The sequence below is a fragment of the Punica granatum genome, chromosome 2 (genome assembly GCF_007655135.1).
Source record: "Punica granatum isolate Tunisia-2019 chromosome 2, ASM765513v2, whole genome shotgun sequence".
NCBI classification, from domain to species: Eukaryota; Viridiplantae; Streptophyta; class Magnoliopsida; order Myrtales; family Lythraceae; genus Punica; species Punica granatum.
In genome coordinates this window covers 36741357-36762059 of record NC_045128.1, presented here as the reverse complement: position 1 = coordinate 36762059, position 20703 = coordinate 36741357, and the positions used below count along the sequence as shown (strand labels likewise).

General features: G+C 36.9%; 2 protein-coding genes and 1 pseudogene across 4 annotated transcripts; all 3 read right to left on the bottom strand.

Annotated features, from left to right (window-relative positions):
• Window positions 1-56: 56 nt before the first annotated feature.
• On the bottom strand, window positions 57-2089 carry LOC116194703. 3 transcript variants are annotated; one of them, XM_031523587.1, is made up of 2 exons: window positions 1781-2089; window positions 57-1692 (listed from the first exon to the last, which is right to left on the bottom strand). In XM_031523587.1, the coding sequence occupies exon 2, from the start codon at window positions 1488-1490 to the stop codon at window positions 297-299; it is 1194 nt and encodes a 397-aa protein (XP_031379447.1). In that variant the 5' UTR covers window positions 1491-1692; window positions 1781-2089; the 3' UTR covers window positions 57-296. The 3 variants fall into 3 exon arrangements, with proteins under 3 accessions (XP_031379447.1, XP_031379449.1, XP_031379446.1); XM_031523589.1 differs by having other exon boundaries at window positions 57-1698; window positions 1892-2089; XM_031523586.1 differs by having other exon boundaries at window positions 1892-2089.
• On the bottom strand, window positions 1722-4167 carry LOC116193944 (annotated as a pseudogene).
• Window positions 4168-7758: 3591 nt separating this feature from the next.
• LOC116195140 (WAT1-related protein At1g68170-like) lies at window positions 7759-11043 on the bottom strand. Its single transcript, XM_031524118.1, has 7 exons — window positions 10621-11043; window positions 9837-9899; window positions 9510-9626; window positions 9071-9326; window positions 8808-8966; window positions 8413-8564; window positions 7759-8250 (listed from the first exon to the last, which is right to left on the bottom strand). Exons 1-7 carry the CDS (start codon window positions 10815-10817, stop codon window positions 8037-8039), a joined length of 1158 nt encoding a protein of 385 aa, XP_031379978.1. The 5' UTR covers window positions 10818-11043; the 3' UTR covers window positions 7759-8036.
• Window positions 11044-20703: the final 9660 nt, after the last annotated feature.

Below are 20703 nucleotides of genomic sequence, written 5' to 3'. Positions count from 1 at the left end.
GAAGCTGTCAACATATGATCCGCTGCAAGAATGTCTTACGTGATGAAAAAACCGAATGTGGCTGAACAGAGATACTTGAATTATCTTAAGCAAAGGACTACATAATTTAATGACCATCTACATAGACATATTATATGCTCTTTGCATTTCCTCCTCTAAAAGAACTTAGAAGTATAGACAACAGCCAAATCTTCAACGACAAACATTTTCCTGCATCTCGCCTTCACGAAGAAACTCCAACAAGAATCACGGAAACAAGTATCCATGCACGATGCCAATATCCATTTCCCGATTGATTAATCCATACTACCAGCCCTACACAAGAACTCAAGTCCCTCGGTCCGGCAGTTCATGATCCTACGGAACATCTCCCTCACCTGTAGTTCCAATGGTTCCAATCCCTTCACAAGAGCTTCACAGACAAGGCCTAGCTCCTCAACTTGCCGCTCGATTTCAATATTCTGCTCTTCTGTCAAGGGGAAATGAACAAAATCAAGCAAGTCCATCAAGTGTTCCGTGCACTTCTCCATCTGATAAATCTCCTTCAACAGTCCATTAGCATTCTTGTGATTCCTCTTTCTCGACTCCTCCAAGATCCGTTCATGGAGAGATAGGATCGAACCAGCCCATGGGAAGTTCCTTGGGACTGAGAAATTAATATTGATTCCCCTGTCCTGGCAAGGAATGGCAGCCACAAGGGCCCATAGAACGAAAGCCAGCACAAAGCTTATGGTGAAAAGGGGAATTGCAAATCCACTTGTTGCAATTATCTCACTCGCACGAGGAGGCACTAAGTTGTTGGCGATTGATTGGAGTTGCTTGGCAGCGGACCATGAACGAGATACACTCCATGAGAGAGACCGAGAATGGCCTGGCCTCTGAAGACGATGCTGGCTATGATCTTTGCTTGCAGCGTGACGTCCAAAGGACCGATGCCGATGGGAAAGAACCGACACTGAACTGTTGTCTTTCTCCTCGAGCATTCCAAGTGCAAGATCCACTAGAGCCTTACGGGCTCGACGCACCTGGCCCTCACCGATTGTTCTTTGGCCTGAGGCCAATGCGCTCATGACTATGTCCAAATGCTTGAGCCACAACCGGACTTTCTCAATCCCATCCCTGGTAGCGTTACAAATATCAAGGGCTTTGACGCTCTTCTCAAAGAACTCATTCACCATACGGTCAGTAGGGTGCTTCACGATGAGCTCCTTGTTACTCAACAAGATAAGCTTAAATTCATCCTGGCAGCAGATAAATGCATCCAAGAGCTTGCAAACCCAGGCAAAGGACAGCAACTCATCGTCGCTAACACCCGATAACTCATGGAACCGATCAGTGACTTGCTTTTGGAACGATTCAAGCATGGAGTCCAGCAAGTCAGAGTCGGGATTGGATCCTGTGGAATGAACCTGTTCCCGTCGGAAGCCGAAAACCGAGCGACCCAATGATGCAAAAGGCGAAGAAGGACCCGAACTATCAGTGGACCTCATCGCCAAAAGGACCGGAACAAATCCTCTCCAAGGAAGACAGTCTGAGTGATACTATCAACCTCAGAAAAGCCTCAAAACGCTACCTTCAAATCACGAACTCCTCAACAGTTAAAAGGGATTCCTCTCCTCCAACTAGAGCAGAGATCTTGACTCGAACTCAGTCCCCAGGGCAAAGAGAGCAAAAGTTCAGACAAGACATCCGCTGAACCTCGAAAACCAGAAACCAAGATCTCAAAATCCAGGAACAAAAGCTAAAACCCAGATGGAAAAGATAAAGAATTTCGACCAACCAAGCTGAGCCAGACCGACGAACTCCGGAACCCCAGCTCAAAGTCCTTCCGAAATGACAGAAACTACTGAGAATCAGAAATGAAGCCGGAAGAATGAACGAGGGAGGGTACCTGGCTGGAGTGGATCCAATCCAGATGCGTCAAAGAGAAAGAGGCGTTTCAACTTCAAGCTCAAAGAGTTATTGGGGGCGGGGGGGTTGGCCAGGCAGTGGAGAAGAGACGTAGGAGCGATGCCCACACGGAATCGGAAGGAGAACTTGGATTTGAAAAGAAACAAATGAAATTGTTAATGGAAAATTGAAGAATTCTTTTCAAGTTGGCAGAGTCGCGTATAAATAATGCGCCCGGCTTGCTCAATAATTTCTGGGCCATGAGCATACGGGCCCAATGCTGTCATTTTACTCTTTGCTATCTATGTTATGTTCGTAGTAGTTGGATCGCCCCTGCGATGCACGAATCTTGTTTATGAGAACTAAAAAATCCAATAATTCTTTTCAAATAATATCTTCACTTAATTGTTTTGATCTTTCATATATTTATTTTTATCATCCTATTAACTTTTATATGTATAAAACATAAAAGTGTTTGAAAATAATCATAAGAATACATAACACTCTTCGGAGCTTTCCACTGACGTACGATTCGTAACTTTTATTTCCTTCCCCTGGCCCCATAGCACCACATATAGGCTGCACACGATGAGCACCCCTCCCAATATGCTGCCATTTTTAATATAGGTGAAGGCAAAGACAAATAAATTTAATTAATTTTTGTCCAGAAATAAATAAATTAATTAAATTTCCATGGCAAGAGTTGGGCCTGGGCCTAGACAATTAATAATTGGGCTAAGTAAATGGGCCCACAAAGTGCCGTAATTAAAAATTGAGGTTAATGATGTACATGTGCCTTCCCAAGTGGAGCTCCTCGTCGAGGACCAAGGAACCAACGATGGCCACAAGCACGAGCATCAAAGGGTTGAAGACGGCAGTGAAGAGGGCTCCTATCTTAGGTTCCGCACCAAGCAACGAGGGTGTAACTCAGTCCCGTGCCAACGAACCCCTGCCGGTATCACAACATACTATACTTCAGCGAGATTCACGTAGGATCATGAGGTTTATATGACGCAACTTGAAAACAACCATGTGGAAGATTAAGTCCAGTGTTGACGATTCCGTATAAAAAGCAATACTTAATGAAATCGAGCATAAGGTTTTATGTCTATACCGAGTAAGTGACTGAAACGAGCCCGACATTCCAACCCCAGCCTCCACTCCTTCTAGTCCCTCTGCATGCAAAACCCGAAAACAAAAGCCTGGATCGATGCCATTAGTGTCATCAAAGCCGGGCTCGCGTAATTGGCAGGAATACGTCTCTCCCATCTTCACCTGCAAAATAGTTTAATTAGTATCTCATGAGTGAAAAAATAATAATAATATGTGAATTAATTGATTTATAGAGACTATCGAGCGATTCAACCCAATCCTTGTTAAAGGAAGAAGAGATCGGAGTTCGTATAATTTGATGTTGGACCGAATCAATCAAGGCTAGGGTGCGATGATGATCATATGAAGTACCTGAAGGATGAACCGCAGGGTGTACGAAAGACAGCCGCCCACGATCCATAGAGATCCCAATAGAAGGTTGGTCGATGCACCGTCCTTAACGCTGCCATTTTTTTGGTGCGAAAGGTTCACATTGGTCGACCAAATCCCAAGTTCGACCCCCCTTGTAGAACGTCAGGAGCATGGCCGCACCTGTCCCAAGCAATGTACCCATCACCTTAGCCTTTCTCGCACTCTTCCCCCAATTTAATCTCTCCAGTCTGGTCCATACAAAAACAAGTTTTTTGTCACGGCTAATTGTTCGTGTTGGCTAACCGGCACGATTCGCTGAAATGAGAAGTTTTATATATTTATCGATCCATAGCAAAAAGAGCAAGAACAATCGGTACCGAAATAAAAGTGCCATCACAAAGGTCAGGGCCGGGATGAGATTGCTCATTGCAGTAGCGTAAGTAGCCGATGTCAAGGCCAAGCCTTCCAAGTATAAATTCTGTCCTAGCTATCCCCTGCAATCAACCGTGACTTGCTCCTTAGAAGTGCGATCATTTACTAGGATTGATTGATTGATTGATCGATGACGTATTATTGTCACTCCATTTTACTTGGATATAACATGAGCTTAATTAGCTGCGCGAGTGGGAAAAGTCGACTAACCCGAGGATTCCACTGCAAAAGGCTTGGAAAAGGACCATCCATGTCATCTTTGGCCTTTCCTTCCTGCATGAGCAAAATGGTGCAACAAATTAATAGTCATGTCTCATATCCAAATTAAGCATGCAAGAAAAAATCAACAAAGTCAATAATATGTTTTACATGATTCTCCATTTTTTTTTGTCTATCATGGTATTCGAAAGCTCTATAGAGCCCGACTAATCTAGTTCCAGTCAGGTCAGTCCACTTGAATTTTTTTTTGTGCGAATTTCTTCACTAAAAGAAAACAAAAACAAAAAAAACAATATCAACATCATCCCGGGGTGATGAATTTTTTAAATATATATATATATATATATATTATAAAAAAAAATTACACATGTGCATGGGACACACTTATATGTGTTTGATTCATGCTGATCGATTGATTGAACATGCTTATATGAAAATGCAATATACGTAGTCTCTTCTTTATTACGATGTTTGCCCCAAGAAAAATTGTATTTGGTTCATGTATTATGATGTTTGCGGGAAAAAGTTCATATAGCTCTAACGTGAAAAAGCTTGGAACAAGCACACATAGAATATTACTGAAACTTGCATGCACAGCAAACCTAAATTACCATTAGTTTATATTGCAGTTCAGATTTGTGAGTTCGTGAACGACTTAGATATGGACAACATATGGTTTATAGATGACTTCTGGGGGACCATAATAAGGACATGAAGTATATAAGACGTATGTATGGTCGAATAATCTACTTCGTGATGCAAATTTTTTTCCACCCAATCTACCCATGCTAGTCAATTTGGTCTTCCATTTAATGATTGCTAGTAGCCCGTCCATTTGTATAGTTCGTGAATCCATGCACTCCGAATTCGGTGACGTGATCAACAACTAAAATGTGATTTAACTTCTTTTTTCTCGGTTTGTATCACATGGTATCTGAAAGTCCAAGAGTTCCAATCGACTAATCCAAGTTTGAGTAGAATCGACCTACTAGGAGTAAAATTGTTCTAATTGTGAATTTTCTCTATTTACAAGACTCAAATTCGAGATCCTGTTTAAAGGGGAACATGCACCAAATTAATCACACAAACCAACCCCGTTAGCAATATATTTTGATTTATTCTGATAAGATGATAATATTTAAATGTGATTTGAATATAGTGAGGGAAGCGGGATATAATCTCGATGTAAGATGTCAAGTTACGACGTCTCTTTCGTAATTGTTTGTGTTAGCAAGAACAATATGTAGATTTTTAAAGATCTGGACCATCAGGAATGTGCCCAGGATTGGACAGAAGGGGAGATAAGGTACTTGAAATGGCCAATAAGAAGATATAGATTTTGACTTTGGGAGGCCGATTATAAATAGTGATTTCATTAAAATTTAAAGAATATTATGTAAATTCTTTTATAACGTCAAACTTTTAGGATGCTCCTCATCCCCACCTTGATCCATCCTTGCTGTCCATGGAAGCATTGCAAGCATTTTGTTCAACCGCATCGTCATGAAATCCTCATTGAAGTTTTTCTTTTGGTTAAGAAGAAAGGCATAAAGAAAGATTTTTAAGGATATGACCGAAATAGTTCGAGAAGATAAACTTCTAGCATCGGAGGGGTATCAAGTGCTGGTGACCTATAGCCATTCCCGAGCTATTGTCACCGAATGCCATCCATGCCGACAACATGAAAAATACAACATATTATAAGTACATATAGTGATACCGTATTGTGAGAGCATGTTGCTGATGTAAATTTCGATTTATATACTTTTTTTTTTTTTGGTTGGTAGAAGCTATTTAGATATAAACCAAAAAACCCTTTCGCCCCTAAACTATACCCGTTTGTCCCTTTATTTTTCTAGCACATTTTCCCCTCGGTTATGGTCACTTCCATTGCTTTTTTCGTAGATGGAGTCTTGGCGGGCTGCGGAGAGGGATTGCTTGAATCGTCGATTAGATTATTTTTTTTTAAGTAAATGACACAAAAAAATCACTAACTTTTCATTTTTTGTCAAAATGAGCACGAATTTATTATGTACTTGTAAAATCACCGACTAAGACTTCATTGTCACATCTAGTATATTGTCGAAATGTTAGTGATTTTGGGGCCATTTAAGCTTCCTTTTTTACTGTAAAAGTCAAAATATTGATTTGGATTTATCTTCGGTCTGGCAGTAATGGAAAAATGAGTAAAGAGGTATTTTAGTGTATTCTATAATTAATGGATTTGATTTTTTGATTTTTATATATTTTGAAAATTATAAATTGATTTTTTTTACTGAATTGACCAATTTGATTTGGAAATTATGCGAATAGGGATACCTCATCCTTGGGTTCTACTGTGCGTTGTTTGAAATACTTGCAGTCGAAAATATAAAAAATTAAAGTTATGGGCACGAGATTGTTATTTTACAAAAACAATAGGAATCCCTCATCCTTGGGTTCTACTGTGAGTTGTTTGAAATACTTGCAGTTGAAAATATAAAAAATTAAAGTTACGGGTACGAGATTGTTATTTTACAAAAACATCAACTCATATATGAACGAAATTTCTCAATTGAAATCCAACATTAGAGATATAGTCAATGATCATATATAGTTCTTTTTTTTTGTAAGTCAACCACTGTAAAATTTGCAATCTTTTTGTTTCATGCTTTGCCATTCAAGTCGAGAATGTCAATCTTTCCTTTTCCTTTTGTTGCATTTTTTTTATAAATAGTCAGTTTATGTATTAACATTTTATTATGGATGTTTAAAAAAAAAAATTTAAACCCTTATTGGAGTTGTGGTATATCATAAGTTGCTATTATCTCAATCTTTTTTCTCAGATAGAATTTGTTGTACTATTCGAATTCATATTTATTAGTTGTATTTGTACAAATAATTCTTGAATAATATTATTTTCATTCTCCAAAGTCAGTGTAATATATTTTTATTTATTGTTTTCTTTAAAATGAAATTTGTAAAATTATGATATTCAAATTCCTTTAAATGGCTTAAAATAAAAATAATAATTACAAGATGAGCCGTGTAATAAATGACAAAACTTAATTAATGTTAAGAAGGGAGATGTGAAGGGTCGCGACATAATAAATTAAAAAACTTAACGAATCTTAAGAAGGGATATATGAAGTGTCGCAACATAAAGAAGTTGAGGATCTCATCTTTTGGCATACATGGCAGCATTTGATTGTTGCTCCAGCAATTATATTTTATATTAAAAGAAAATATTATTTCTTTAACTTGAAAATATTTGATAAAAGAATAAAATGTGATCATTTTTTTCTTTTATATGATTCGCATAATTTAATTTTTTGAATAATTTAATTTTTGATAAAACAAAACAATCTCATGCAAAGTTTATTTCCTTTTATTAATAAATTGACTAAAATATAAAACAATTTAAATTAAATTATAGAATAAAAAAATGAAAAAGGATGAAAAGCTGTCACTCGCATTGTCTGCCAAAATTCTTGAAATGCTTCCATTTTACTAAAAGTTTCAAACATGAAATTTCATTTTCACAAAAATAATAACAAATTATTTAAAGGGTAGTGTTTTGAATATAGGTCGAGAAATTCTCCAAAAAGTACAATAAATGTAATGTCAATAAAATATCAGAAAATCATAGCAAGAATCAAAAAAATAAATTCTAATAATATATATTACAGGATTTTCTATTTTATAATTAAAAGATTGTCTTTTGTTAAGAAGATATTTATATAAATCACATCGCATGGAATTGCAATTAAGAAATTAGAAACACAAATCTTTTGCATTAGATTCTTGTCGGAGAATCAAAATTCACAGATACACAAACAAAAAAGAGAAAACGAGGACAAAGAAAACGACAAGCCAGCAAGTACATTTGAGGCGAATTGAAAGGACAATGGCCTCGACTAGTCAATGCATACATTATGTGAGGATATCTATCTATAGAGAATGCCACGGATGAGTTTCCGGCTTTTCTCAATTCCGGATGGTTATTGCATATAGTAACTTGTGCTGCTCAACATCGATTGTTGATGCCTGAGTTAGTGATGCGCTGATCCATGCATGGTATTGCGGTTAGTGTTGCTATTTTCGAAGCCGTTATCGTCCATGGAAGAAGTAATGACAACGGAGATGGCTGGTTTGGATCCTCGGGAAGTTTTCGACGGCATCGATTGATTCATCATTTTCATCTCCTTCCCTTTGCCCCACAGCACCACGTATAGGCCGCACACAATCAGCCCCGCTCCCAATATGCTGCCAATTACAAATTATAAATAAATATATGAGAAAAGGGCAAAAACAAACCTAATGAATTACTGTAGCAAGAAATTGGGCTTGGGTTTGGGATTGGGCCTGGCAATCAGATTGGGCTAATTCAATTGGGGCCCAAAAGAATTTGAGTTACGATGTTGTTACCTTCCCAAGTGGAGTTTCTCGTCGAGAACCAAGGAGCCAGCAATGGCCACAAGCACGAGCATCAAAGGGTTGAAGACGGCAGTGAAGAGGGCTCCTCTCTTACGTCCGCACCATGCAATCAGGGTCACACCCAGTCCCGTGCCGATAATCCCCTGACGGTATCACCACATACTATATATGTCAACAATAGATAAGAGAAAGTAATTTCATTAACTAGCACATCTGTATATAAGACTCATAGGATCGGTCCACAATAACATATAATTATCTTGTAGTTTTAATATTCATTTTTTTATCTGATATTAGGAGGACTTGATCGGTGGTATTAACTACGACCGTGATAATCACATATAAAAAATAATCAAGCATATATAAGGTTGTATATGTATGTTTACCGCGAAAGCAACCGTGAGGAGCCTAATGTTCCACCCCAACTTCCACTGATTCCAGTCCCTCTCCATACATAATCCGAAAGCAACCGCCTGTATTGATGCCATGAACGACATCAGAGCTGTGCTCGAGCAATGACACGGGTACGCCTCTCCCATTTTTGCCTACAGTTAACCGAGGAATCAAAACCAAAAACATGGACACGAGTCAGTTAATCAGTCCGTCGACTAGGTCCAATTGAAGAGCACCAGATATTTCAAGTAAGAACCTGAAGGATCAGCCACAGAGCATAGGAAAGGCAGCTGCACACAGCCAGTAGAGATCCCAACAGGAGGCGGCTCGATTCAGTGTGATTTGGGGATGAAATAGTGGCGTTTTGATTATGCAAAAGGTTCACATTGGTCGACCAAATCTCAACTTCGACCCCCTTGTAGAACGTCAGGAGCATGGCCCCACCTATCCCAAGCAATGTCCCCACCACCTTAGCTTTTCCCGCACGCGTTCCCCAATTTAGTCTCTCCAACCTGAAGAGTATCTCAACAATTAAGGGGGTGGGAAATCGGTTAGGTTCATCATTAGAGTCAGTCGAAGCGCATATGTAATGATATATAATCTTTTGATATCGTGAAATAGTTCGCATGATTCCTGGACTAAGGGACAGTGCATTAGTCAATTAGACCGTAGGAAGAGCAACGCCCGATCGATACCCTAGTGAAACTGCTAGAATAAAAGTCATGGCGGGGATCAGATTAGCCATTGCAGAAGCGTAGGTGGCCGATGTCAAGGCCAAGCTTTCCAGGTATAAATTCTGTCCAAGCGAGCCCCTGCAATCAATTTCCAAAATTCAGTTTACACATATACGTACGGACGTATCGGGTATGTACTTTTTTTTTTTCAAGCTGTCAAATTCAGCGAACTTCTTCCGATGAAGATCGTCTAACTAGCTATGTCCAGCCAATAACAAGTGGTGACTCCACGTTATTGTATAACCTGCTTAATAATTAGCTACTAAAACGGGAAATGCACGGACATACCCGAATAGTCCGCAGCAAAAGGCTTGGAAAAGGACCATCCATGTTATCTTCGGCCATTTCTTCCTGCATATAAAAGCTTTCATACAATAATCATGTAGATTTGATTTTCTAAATACGGAAGGGAAAATAAAAAAAGTCAAGTTCTTTCTTCTTCTTTTTTTTTTTCGGTAAATAAAGTCAAGTTCTTTCTAGACCTTATCTTCGTGCATTTGAAGCAAATCTAGGGTTTTTCCTGAAATTTCTGAATGAAACGTGCAATTAACATATATATAGAGTCGATGTGTGTGTGTGTGTATATATGTCGTCCAGATCTTTCTCCCAAGTTTTCATTGCGGCCCACCATGCAACTAGTTATGGTACATCCACAAAACTTTTAAATGTGGCTGTAATAGTAATAGCCATAATCAAATTCATGAATCATCCAAGTCATTTTGACGTCTCCATCCCAAGAATTGAAATATCATATTACATCAATTCCATTTCATCGTCAACTTCACACCTCGATTTGGTGGAGGCACCCAAATTGCATTCTTCTGGCATCGGTGAGACGAACTCTCGACCGTAATTAGTTGGTGCCGGTAGGGCTCACATATTATATATATATCCATGGTTTGAGGTCCACAAGATATTATACGTAGGGTAGCATTACTCTGAGTGCATGTCTATACACGACTGTCACCATCAAGAATATCAAGAAAACGCCACCAGATTCAACAAGAACAATAGTTTGGAGATTGATTCGGATTAATGCAGACTACATACACATAGATAACAGGGTACGTACCTTTCGAGAATGAAGGCAAAAGGGGCCATGAAAGCTGTAGCAAAGAGGAAGCGGTAGGCCACGACGAGCCTGAGATTCATCCCGTCATTCGCCACCAGCTTATAGACTATGTTGACCCCCGCATAGGCAACCTGCACGATTATCATCACGACCACCGGCTTCATCTCTTCCACCACCATCTCGCAACTCCTCCCCATATCGATCGATATATCGATCTCTTCACCTCCCGCTGATGATGATCTCTCTCTTGCTTGCTACGTCTCAGTAGAGAGAAGATCAAAGAATCAATGAAAGAAAATATTGTGCCTTCTCTCTCCCTTTTTTGGTTTCTCTTCGTGTACTTATATATGGAATGAACGCGGCGATTACCAACCACTACTTGTGTAAACACTGAGAGAGTGCTTGGCTTTGGCATGAGAATGGATAGGAAGGAGGGGGCTATTTATACAAGAATAATTATGAGTTTATCTGTCCAACCTTCCCGTCTAACGTGACGTTTGGATTTACACGTACGTGAAAAGACTCGAAAAATAATAAATCTGCCGTCATCACCATAGGCTAATCGAGGAAATTTTAAATATATATGTTTATGTGTATGTTGGTGGATTCATATATATATGTAGGACCCCTCTTATATATGTAGTTAAAAGCGATCGATGAAATTGCATATGTACATATGTATTCTAGGTCTTTTCAAAATTCCAAATATTGTACCACCTCTTCTTTAATTTGTTATGGATGCTTGTCAAAAAGAAGTTGTTATATTTTCTCTAATCTTTTTCTCCTTTTCCCTCCTTTAGTTTTTTCCCCCCCTTTTGCTGGTTAGAAGGAAGGTTCATATATCTAATACGAGGAAATAGATTAACCTAAATAAAGGGTCACAAGTTATCCAAGTAGCGAAAATTGAATCTAAAATTCTTAGTTTATCAGTGAAAGTGTGTGTCAGTACATTACTACAATAGTATCCATCCTTTCCTCCCTCTTTTGGTTATTATCAAGGCGATGTTTTATTCTTGACTGGGATGATCGAAATGGAATAAAGAAAGAATGGCGCCAGTGCGATGGCAAAGCTACTCACGAAAACAATAAAGACTAAAGAGAGAAAAAAAAATTCCCCGGTGGGAAGACTGAAGAGAAATTAGGAAGAGAATATTGCACACACATGTGATATATATATATAGTTCGGGATGATGGTGAGTGGACCATGTAACCATGGATAAAGGAGGCTCGGATAAAGGTGGTGTTGTGTGACGTTGATAGAACATACTAAGTAGCAAAAAAGAAGTCCAGGAACATGCAACAAAGGAGGAAACAAAGTATGTCCGTCCTTTCATCTCCAAACTGTCCATGCAAACTTCCACATTGAATGTTAAACGTCCGGTTTGTTTCGCAAACTCCACTTGTAAGAGCAATCGAGATCACTTTGATCAGATCGCTTTCAATATTTCTTTTGAATCCTCATGCATAAAGCAGTACAAAAGAAAGCATAAAAAGTTGGAAACTTAGTAGAAATTTCAAACATGAATTTTATTAATTTTCCACAGCAACAATAACAAGTTTCTTTCATGGTAATAATATATAGATCTACATCAAGACATTCTCCAAAATAAGTCGATGCCAAAATATGATACGATATCATATATATATATCAGCTAGGTAACACTGTTCTTAAAAGGAAGATGGTCGATTGAACTTTAACCGTACATTACACCATTATTAAAATAAATAAATTTGCACGTACAATAAATTCATGTAGTTAATTTGTGAATATTCTTGAACAAATAAATTTGTCACAAAGTTGGCGAGGCGTGGGGTTGGTGGAAAATTTTGCAAGTAGAACCGTGTACTTCACGGATATCCTTAAAGTGATTTATAAAATAAAATAAAATAAAGTTACAGGCATCATTGGTCCTCCAAGCTAAGGGAAATGCCGGGTAAGCGTTTGGTGCATTACCCGACGGCATTACCAGTACTAGCATACCTTACCATCAGCATAGATCACCACCGATTAAATTACTGGTAATGTTGAATTGGAGCATCTGCACATAACCAATAATCCGAATTCTCTGTTTGCTATCGCAATAAATAAATAAATAAATATATTTTTCAATGTGAACCATGATATTCAAAAGTTCAATTAGGCATCAACTAATCCAGTCGAGTCGGGTTGAGCCACTAAGAGGTAAAACCCTCACAATGTGAATTTTCTTCATTCACATTACTCGAATTCGAGACCTTGTTTAAAGGGAACAAGCATCAAACCTGTTGAACCAATCCACGTTAGTTGTTATCGCAGTAAATATTGGTAGTCTGAAGTCATCTCTATTATACCTCTTCATTTAAAGTTCGTTTGTGAGTGTGGTGGGAAGTTCCTCACTTTTTCAAATAATTTTAAACAGATTTGGTTATTGGTGAGAGTTTTTGAAACCATATTTTGGATCAAATTACGGTTGCGAACGTGATTTTCTCAATCAAGTTAAATAAATTATTATGAAATCTGCTTCTACTTATTCTGTTTCAAATATTAATAAGTGTTTTTTTTTTACTTTAAGCAGTTTCAAATTAATTTTCTCCAAACACTTTAACTTATTCTGAAAGCAACACTTATTTTTCAACAAATTATTTCGGTAGTTCTCTATCAGCATCAACACTCCCAAACCAAGCTTTCATTTAATATGTCAAAAGAAATTGAAAAATATGAGTCACAAAGTCAATAGAAGCCACCAGCCCCGCCAAAGCTCAAAGCCCCTCAAGCACCATTATCGTTCTAAGGCAAATTGAATTCTGCAGTATGTATTGATTGACAATCTTTTGAAACCTTTTTTCCAAAAGCGAGCGTTCATGCATGGGAGATCATATATTGATTGACAAAACAAAATTGTATTCTCTGATTGAATACTGAATTTTTCGACATTAATTTTCTATTTTATGGATAGAAGCAGCTGGAAGATGTATGTTATTAACATTGTTATTTTAATCCAAAAGGGATTAGAGTTCTCGAGTACTTTAAGGACAAATTGCTCTTAGTCTTTTGGAAAACTTATTAGTTAAATTTTCATTTCCAAGCACTTCTGATCACTTTATCAATTTCAGGGCGAATTGTTTTCCTCTCGTCTCTATATATTTTATCGTGAAATTGGAGGAAGTAATCATAGCTGATCGGCAGCGCCGAAGCATATGCGCCCTGGTAGAAGCTCTCTGTTCCGTTCTGTGAGTGCCACGTTGTCGTTTTACGTATAATCTCTCTCTCTCTCTTTTTCTTCGGTTTAATTACGAAGAAGTTCAATCAAATTGGTGGAATCGTACCTATAATCTTTTGATTTTGACAAAGCTAATATCTTCGCAACAAATCCTCTTTCTCTAATAGAAAATAATCAAATACTATCTAAAGTCATGAATATGAATTTATCGTCAGAGTAAAGGATGTAGGGACTGGGGTAGAATGGAATGAGTTTGAAATGCCAAGGATATGGAATATATCAAGGTTTGGGATTAGAATATGGAACTCAAATGACAAATATGTTCATAAATAATTATTTAAAAAGTTCTTTAAAATAATTGAAATAAAATAAAAATAATTATTTTACTTTTAAAATAAGAAAGTTTCTTTAAAAAAAAAAGACAAGAAGGGTCGAACAAAAAACTGAGGGAGCGGTGGTTGCCGGATTCTGGTGATCACCGCCTCAACGAGGTCGCTGGGTCCCTCCTTAACTCTCAAAGTGGCTTAGTAGAAAATTTTGAAGCCATATCAAGACCATTTTGGTCTTTCAAATATAAATCATAATTCCAATATGTCTTTATCTCACCCCTTCAATGGATAATTTTCTTAATGTTTTATATCCCACCTTATATATCGAGCCCCATGCTAATTCTAATGTGTCCCAAACATATAAATGAGAATTTTCAAAATCTCAGCCCACCTTTTATTCCAACCACCAAACATAGCCTCAGTCTGTTGGTGTTCCCTCTAATTTGATGAAAAATTAGTCCTCAACTTGGAATGAAAAGATTGAAACAAACAGCTTATAACACGATTTGCAATACCGAAATCCAATTGAATCGGATGAAGGATTAAATCACAGTCGATCTGCGGACTACATGAAGAAACCAAAAACCAAAGAATACCTAATTAATAATGTTCCCCATCATGTTTCATTTGATAACAGTTTTTTTTCCCTTCTACTTAATATATTAACAAGATAATTACAATGCACAGAGATCAAGAGATTTTAATCAGTTTTTTTTTTCATTAAGAACAGTAGTCCTGTCTAGTCAGTTTGTTAGACATGGACTTCACATAAGTGAATGTGCTACGAAAGTAAATACTCTTTACACGAGGAAGAAGAGGACAAGATTTGTGTACTTAATTATGTGTAACGTTCTTTGGGCCGCTTTTGCCTTCTGGGATGTTTAGCATAATTCAATCTGACTGGTGATCGAAGTCTTCACTTAAATTATGGCGGGACGATAGAGTTCGATTACCTTGACTCACTCGTTCGCCCACATGCTCGCCTCTCCGACCATGGTCTGGATAAATATATGATTATATATGATGTCATTTGTATGTTATAGCAATTTTATTTTTTTCTTTTTGGTTATAGTTAAGAGTAAAATCTCTAAATAGTGGTATTGGCGCCAGTAAATAGTCTTTTTATAGGAGACCAAAGAAACCAAATCACTATATTTTTCTCGAATAACTGGGGAAGTCAGTATGAGCAAATGTGCTCCACTAATTTATTTTGGATCATCAACTGGTCCATTCGAAACATCGAGTCTCCTCAACTTCTCAATCGACCAGCCTTCCCTTCTCTTTGCCCAGTCAAGAAACCGCAACACAGGGTTGAGGTGTCTTAAATTAATTAGATGTCAGTAATATATGATACATTTATTTTATTCTTAATAAAAGGAAGGAGATTTGAAAATATGTCCATTGAAAAATGGAGGACGATATATTATAGAAGTGAATTTACACCTGTAATATTTATCGATTAAGTGGGAAGACGTAATACTTATAAAATGCTAGAAAATATATTAAAAATATAAACTTTATTAGAAAACATACAATTAATTATATAACATCATTAATTATCTTACTAGTTGGTTTAAAGATACCAAATCAATGAACATTGAATTACTCAATATCATTAAAGTATTTTGATAATTTTTTATTTAAATAAAACATAAATGATGTTATCAAAATTAATAAATAATTAGTCAGAATTAAATCAATTTACCTTGAAAAAGTTAAGGTTAATATCATAAGTGAAGGTATAATCTTTTATTAATATACATTACCAAATTATTATATATTTGTTGGACTTTTGAAGTAGTCAGTCCAAACAAAAGAAGAAACAAATTTCAATTTTAATGTTCAATCAAAGGAACTTGTACTGAATATTCATTTTAAGTGCTTCAATAATTTTATATTCTTATTGTATAGCATATACAATAATTTTCAAAATACCCAAAAAATGAGTAATAAATCAAATAATATAAAAAAAGCACTAGCAAAAAGCAAAACTAAAATCATGATAATCAAGGGAGAAAGGAGTGAATATTGTTAGCGAGAAAGAAGAAAAAGCAAAACAGTTAAATAAATCGTCTAATTGCTTATAATTATAATTCTTTGTAAAGAATTGCCTCGAATGTAAGAATAATGATTGATAATAATCTTTTGTATGTAAATCCCATATATATTTTTTTACTTCTTCTGAATTTTCATTTGGAATAAGTGCTAAACAGTTATTTTTGGGTGAACGAGAACATAACATTTGTTAATATTTTACTAAGGCTTTAATTTTTTTAAATTTTTTTAAATTTCAAAAGTTAAATATAAAATCTATAAATTCAAAAAAATTAGAACAACTATATATATATATATATATAAAGAGCAAACTAAGGGTTGAAAAGTGAAAGAGAAAGGCAAATCAAACTCGTGATGGCCTGTGGGAGGGCATCAATGCCCTAGGCAAGGTCATCGTGGGCGGTGGCTATCGACCAAAAGCCCCCTCCCCTCAATTTCTTACTTTCTATGAAAATATGATTAAGACTAAGGAGAGAATTAGAATGAAAATTAACCCATGGGGGCATCTCCAACATTTAAGGCCAGGTCATGGCCAAAAGTTTTAGCCAAAAAGAAGGCCTCGATTATATTCTAACCTACACCCTTGTGGCTAGGATGACTTCGATTCGAGTTATATTTGCACTCATCTCGATCCATAAATTGCACGTGCGTCAAAATAGATTTTAAGACTATATTCTTGAATGGTGAACTCAAAGAAGAGATATACATGGAAGAAACAGAGAGCTTCTTCCAAGAAATGAAAAGAAAGTGTGCAAGTTGGTCAAATCGTTATACGACTTAAAAACAAGCACGGAATGACGGCACGAGAAGTTTGACTCGGTGATCATGTCAAACGGTTCTCACATAATAATGCCGACAAGTGTGTTAACTCCAAGTTTACCAAGAGGTGTGGAGTAATACTGAGTCTCTACATGGATGTCATGCTAATATTCAATACGAACTTAGAAAGTGCTCGTGAAATCAAAAAGTATCTAATTTCGAAGTTTACGATGAAAGCCAAGAATGAGGTTGATACAATTCTCGATATAAAGGTGCATAAGCACGAATGAGGTTTTACATTAAACTGATCTCACTACATTGAGCAAGTGTTAGAGAAGTTCAATTACTTGAATGTGAAGGACTCGAACACTCCATTTGATTCGAACCACAAGTTAAGTGAGATTTAAGGTAGGGCAATAGTGCAATTGGAATACGCAAGTGCAATAGGGAGTATTATATATGAAATGCATTGTACTAGACTCGATATCGCATTTTTAGTACATAGGTTATCGAGATTACGAGTAAACCTAGTATCAAACATTCGTAGTCATATCAAGGGTCCTCGGTTACCTAAAGTTAACCATGAACATGAGATTATTTTATGGTGAATATCTCGTGGTATTAAAAAGATACTCATGTGCAAGTTGGATCAAGAGTCTAAGTGATAATGAATCAACTTCAGGTTGGTTGTTTATGATTGGTGGTGGAGCTATTAGTTGGGTCTCAAAGAAGCAAACTCGCTTCTCACACAAATCAAGGCAAAATTCATAGTCTTGGTAGTCGCATGTAAAGAGGCCGAATGGTTAAGAGATCTGTTAATGAAAATGGAGTTGTGGCTACCAAGTTGAATGCCATTTCCGTCTATTCTAATAGTGAGTCAACCATGTTTTGTGCATCCAATAGTGTACCATGAAAACTCTAGGCATATAGAGTGATTTGGATGTGCCAAAATTCGGGGGAAATAGATTATTACTCTTATGAATATGCATAAATCGTCATTTTTTTGTACCGATTTAACGAAAAAAATCCACCAAAAAATCCACACAAAAAAAAATCGTTATTTTGTACTCTCTCTAAATTAATCAGTTTTTTTTTTCAATTAAGAACAATCGTCCTGTCTCGTCAATTTGTTAGACATGAATTTCAGAGACAAATGACATCATATATATATATATATATATATAATGTATTGCAAGAATGTTAAATCATAAAGAAGCTATCATATCCCATTTAAGTTGGGCCAACTTCTTTATGGGGTTTCATACTTTGGGATTTTATGTTCATAATGCTATCATGTTTGCTTTTGATACTCGGAGAAATCAATCTTGATTGAACCTATATTTGCCCAATGGATACAATCCGTTCATGGTAAAACCTCATACGGGTTTGATGTACTTTTATCTTCAACTAATAGCCAAGCATTTAACGCTGACAGAAGCATACGCTTGCATGGCTGGTAAAATGCTGTTAATGAGAATAATAATTCACTACTCTTAACAATAGGTCCTGGTGATATATATATATGTCCAGAGCATGGTCAAAGAGGCGAGCGTGTGAGCGAGAGTGATTAAAAGTGAAGACTTCGATCAGTCGATGGAATTATACCAAATATCGCAAAATGGTAAAAGCAGCCCAAAGAAATTACACATAATAAGTACACAAATTGAGAAAGTGGAGCTATATACTTTTTTTAGATTAATCACATCAAAAATCATAAACTTACGCCATCTTCTCAAATCTAACATTAATTCTCAATTTTCTCAAATCTAGTAGTAACTTGCCAACGTTAATCAATATGTATCATCTGTCATTAATTTCGTTAATTTTTCTAACGTTGCAAGTAACGCAGGTTGACGTGGCCTAACGATTTTTAAGCTCCAATAAAACAATGACACTAGGCCTTATCATCCCACTCGTTTTTTTTAGAAGGCTTTGGCAGCCGAGTTGAGTTTAGCTCAACTCAATTTATTTGCATATAAAGACAAATCAAGCATGTTTTTTATTGGATGGTGGGGCCACAAGGGAAAATGGAGAAAGGCACAGCAAGCACAAACAATGGTGCTTGTCAGGGCTTTTTTTATTTTTATTTTTCCTCGGTTTTTCCCTTTTCCTTTTCTGTAAGTGGTAAAAGATATGCCTACATAACAATATATGTATTAAATAACGTAGTGATCCACCAAAAATTCGACAAAATGCAATGACGAACAGAACAAATCGCTACTAATTTCAAATTCAAAGATCTCAATACATGTCATGAAACTCTTCTCTTCGCGCGCCATAACCGATTAGCGATACGGTTGCGCACAACATTCATTTCGTCACTACTCATAGCCACTTGAGTTCCAAAGCAACATTTGAGGACGTTACGCACGGATGCGTGGCGCTGATTAAAAAGCTCATTCTCTGTTGTCGGTGGATTGCGTCGACTGAAATCACTCCGATGATATCGTTCCCCCTTGTATGGAGCCAAATATTCCGAAATGTTTGAAAATCCCGAATCGACAACATAATATTGGTCTAGAAAGAAGAAAAGGACAATTTTTCAGTTAAATATGTTAGGGTTGAAATTTTATCGAAAAGATAAAATTAATCAGCAAACACTAATCACCACATGGCGCTGGAAATTGGTCCAATGTAGCAGTTTCGAAAAATATTCTTGAATCATGTGCCGAACCCTCCCAACCCATCATGACATATGTGAACATCATGTCGTGGGCACAAGCGGCCATTATATTGTGTGTTATCTCAGCATTTCTAACGAGATAAGGTACTATATTCTCTCTAGGGATACATGCAGCCACATGGGTTCCATTAATTGCTCCGATGCAATCCTACGGGACAATGCAAAATTATATGTAATTTACATAATATTACGATATGAATTATTATAGTTTTGCATTATTAGAAAAATACCCTAAAGAAACGCCACCTTGGTTCCCTCTCAATTTCCGGCTGCACAGCGACGTTCATTGGTCGAATATACTTGGGTGATAAGGCTAGTATTCCTCGGAGAATTTTTATGAATGCTCGTGACACCGTTTCCTTTGAATTTTGATACCTTTCCGCCACAACTGTATAGCGTGAACTATGTGAAATGACCAATAAAAACATTCCTACCATCTCTTTCACGGTGATACCATTCCTACTATCAGTGATACCATAGTGCCGAAGTGTGTCACAGAGATTTCTAAACACATATGGTTCAATTCTAAACGACTCGAAGCATCTAACGTCATTCCCCAAAACTTCAAGCGTGTACTGTCTTCCTTGGAGTACCGAAGTTCTGCACGAGATTTTCCTTTGAAACACTCGTTCGGCTTCCATAAGTTGTACCATCAATAACAAGAACCACCGCTGCCTAATTACAATCTCGCCGTCATTAGATGAACTGTCATGTTGTGCAGAATTGCTATTCCTTGGCATATTGTATTGTAACTGTACGCCTATAATTGTTAAAGGAAGATCATGCACATGACGTCAACAGTAAAAAACGACAATTCATAAACATACAAAACATTCAAAGCCCGCATAAAATATATTCAAGTGAAAATATCCGAACACACGTAGCAAACATATCAGGAAAAGTAATGTCATAACAAAGTAAAGTAAAAGTAATTAGCGGAAAATGTTCAACTAAATGTAAACCCATATACTCTGCGCGCTGATTCATGAGTCAGCGAGGTCTTCTAGCCAGCGTCATGGCGGCTTTCACATACAAGCGACGCGGGACCTTCTCCTTC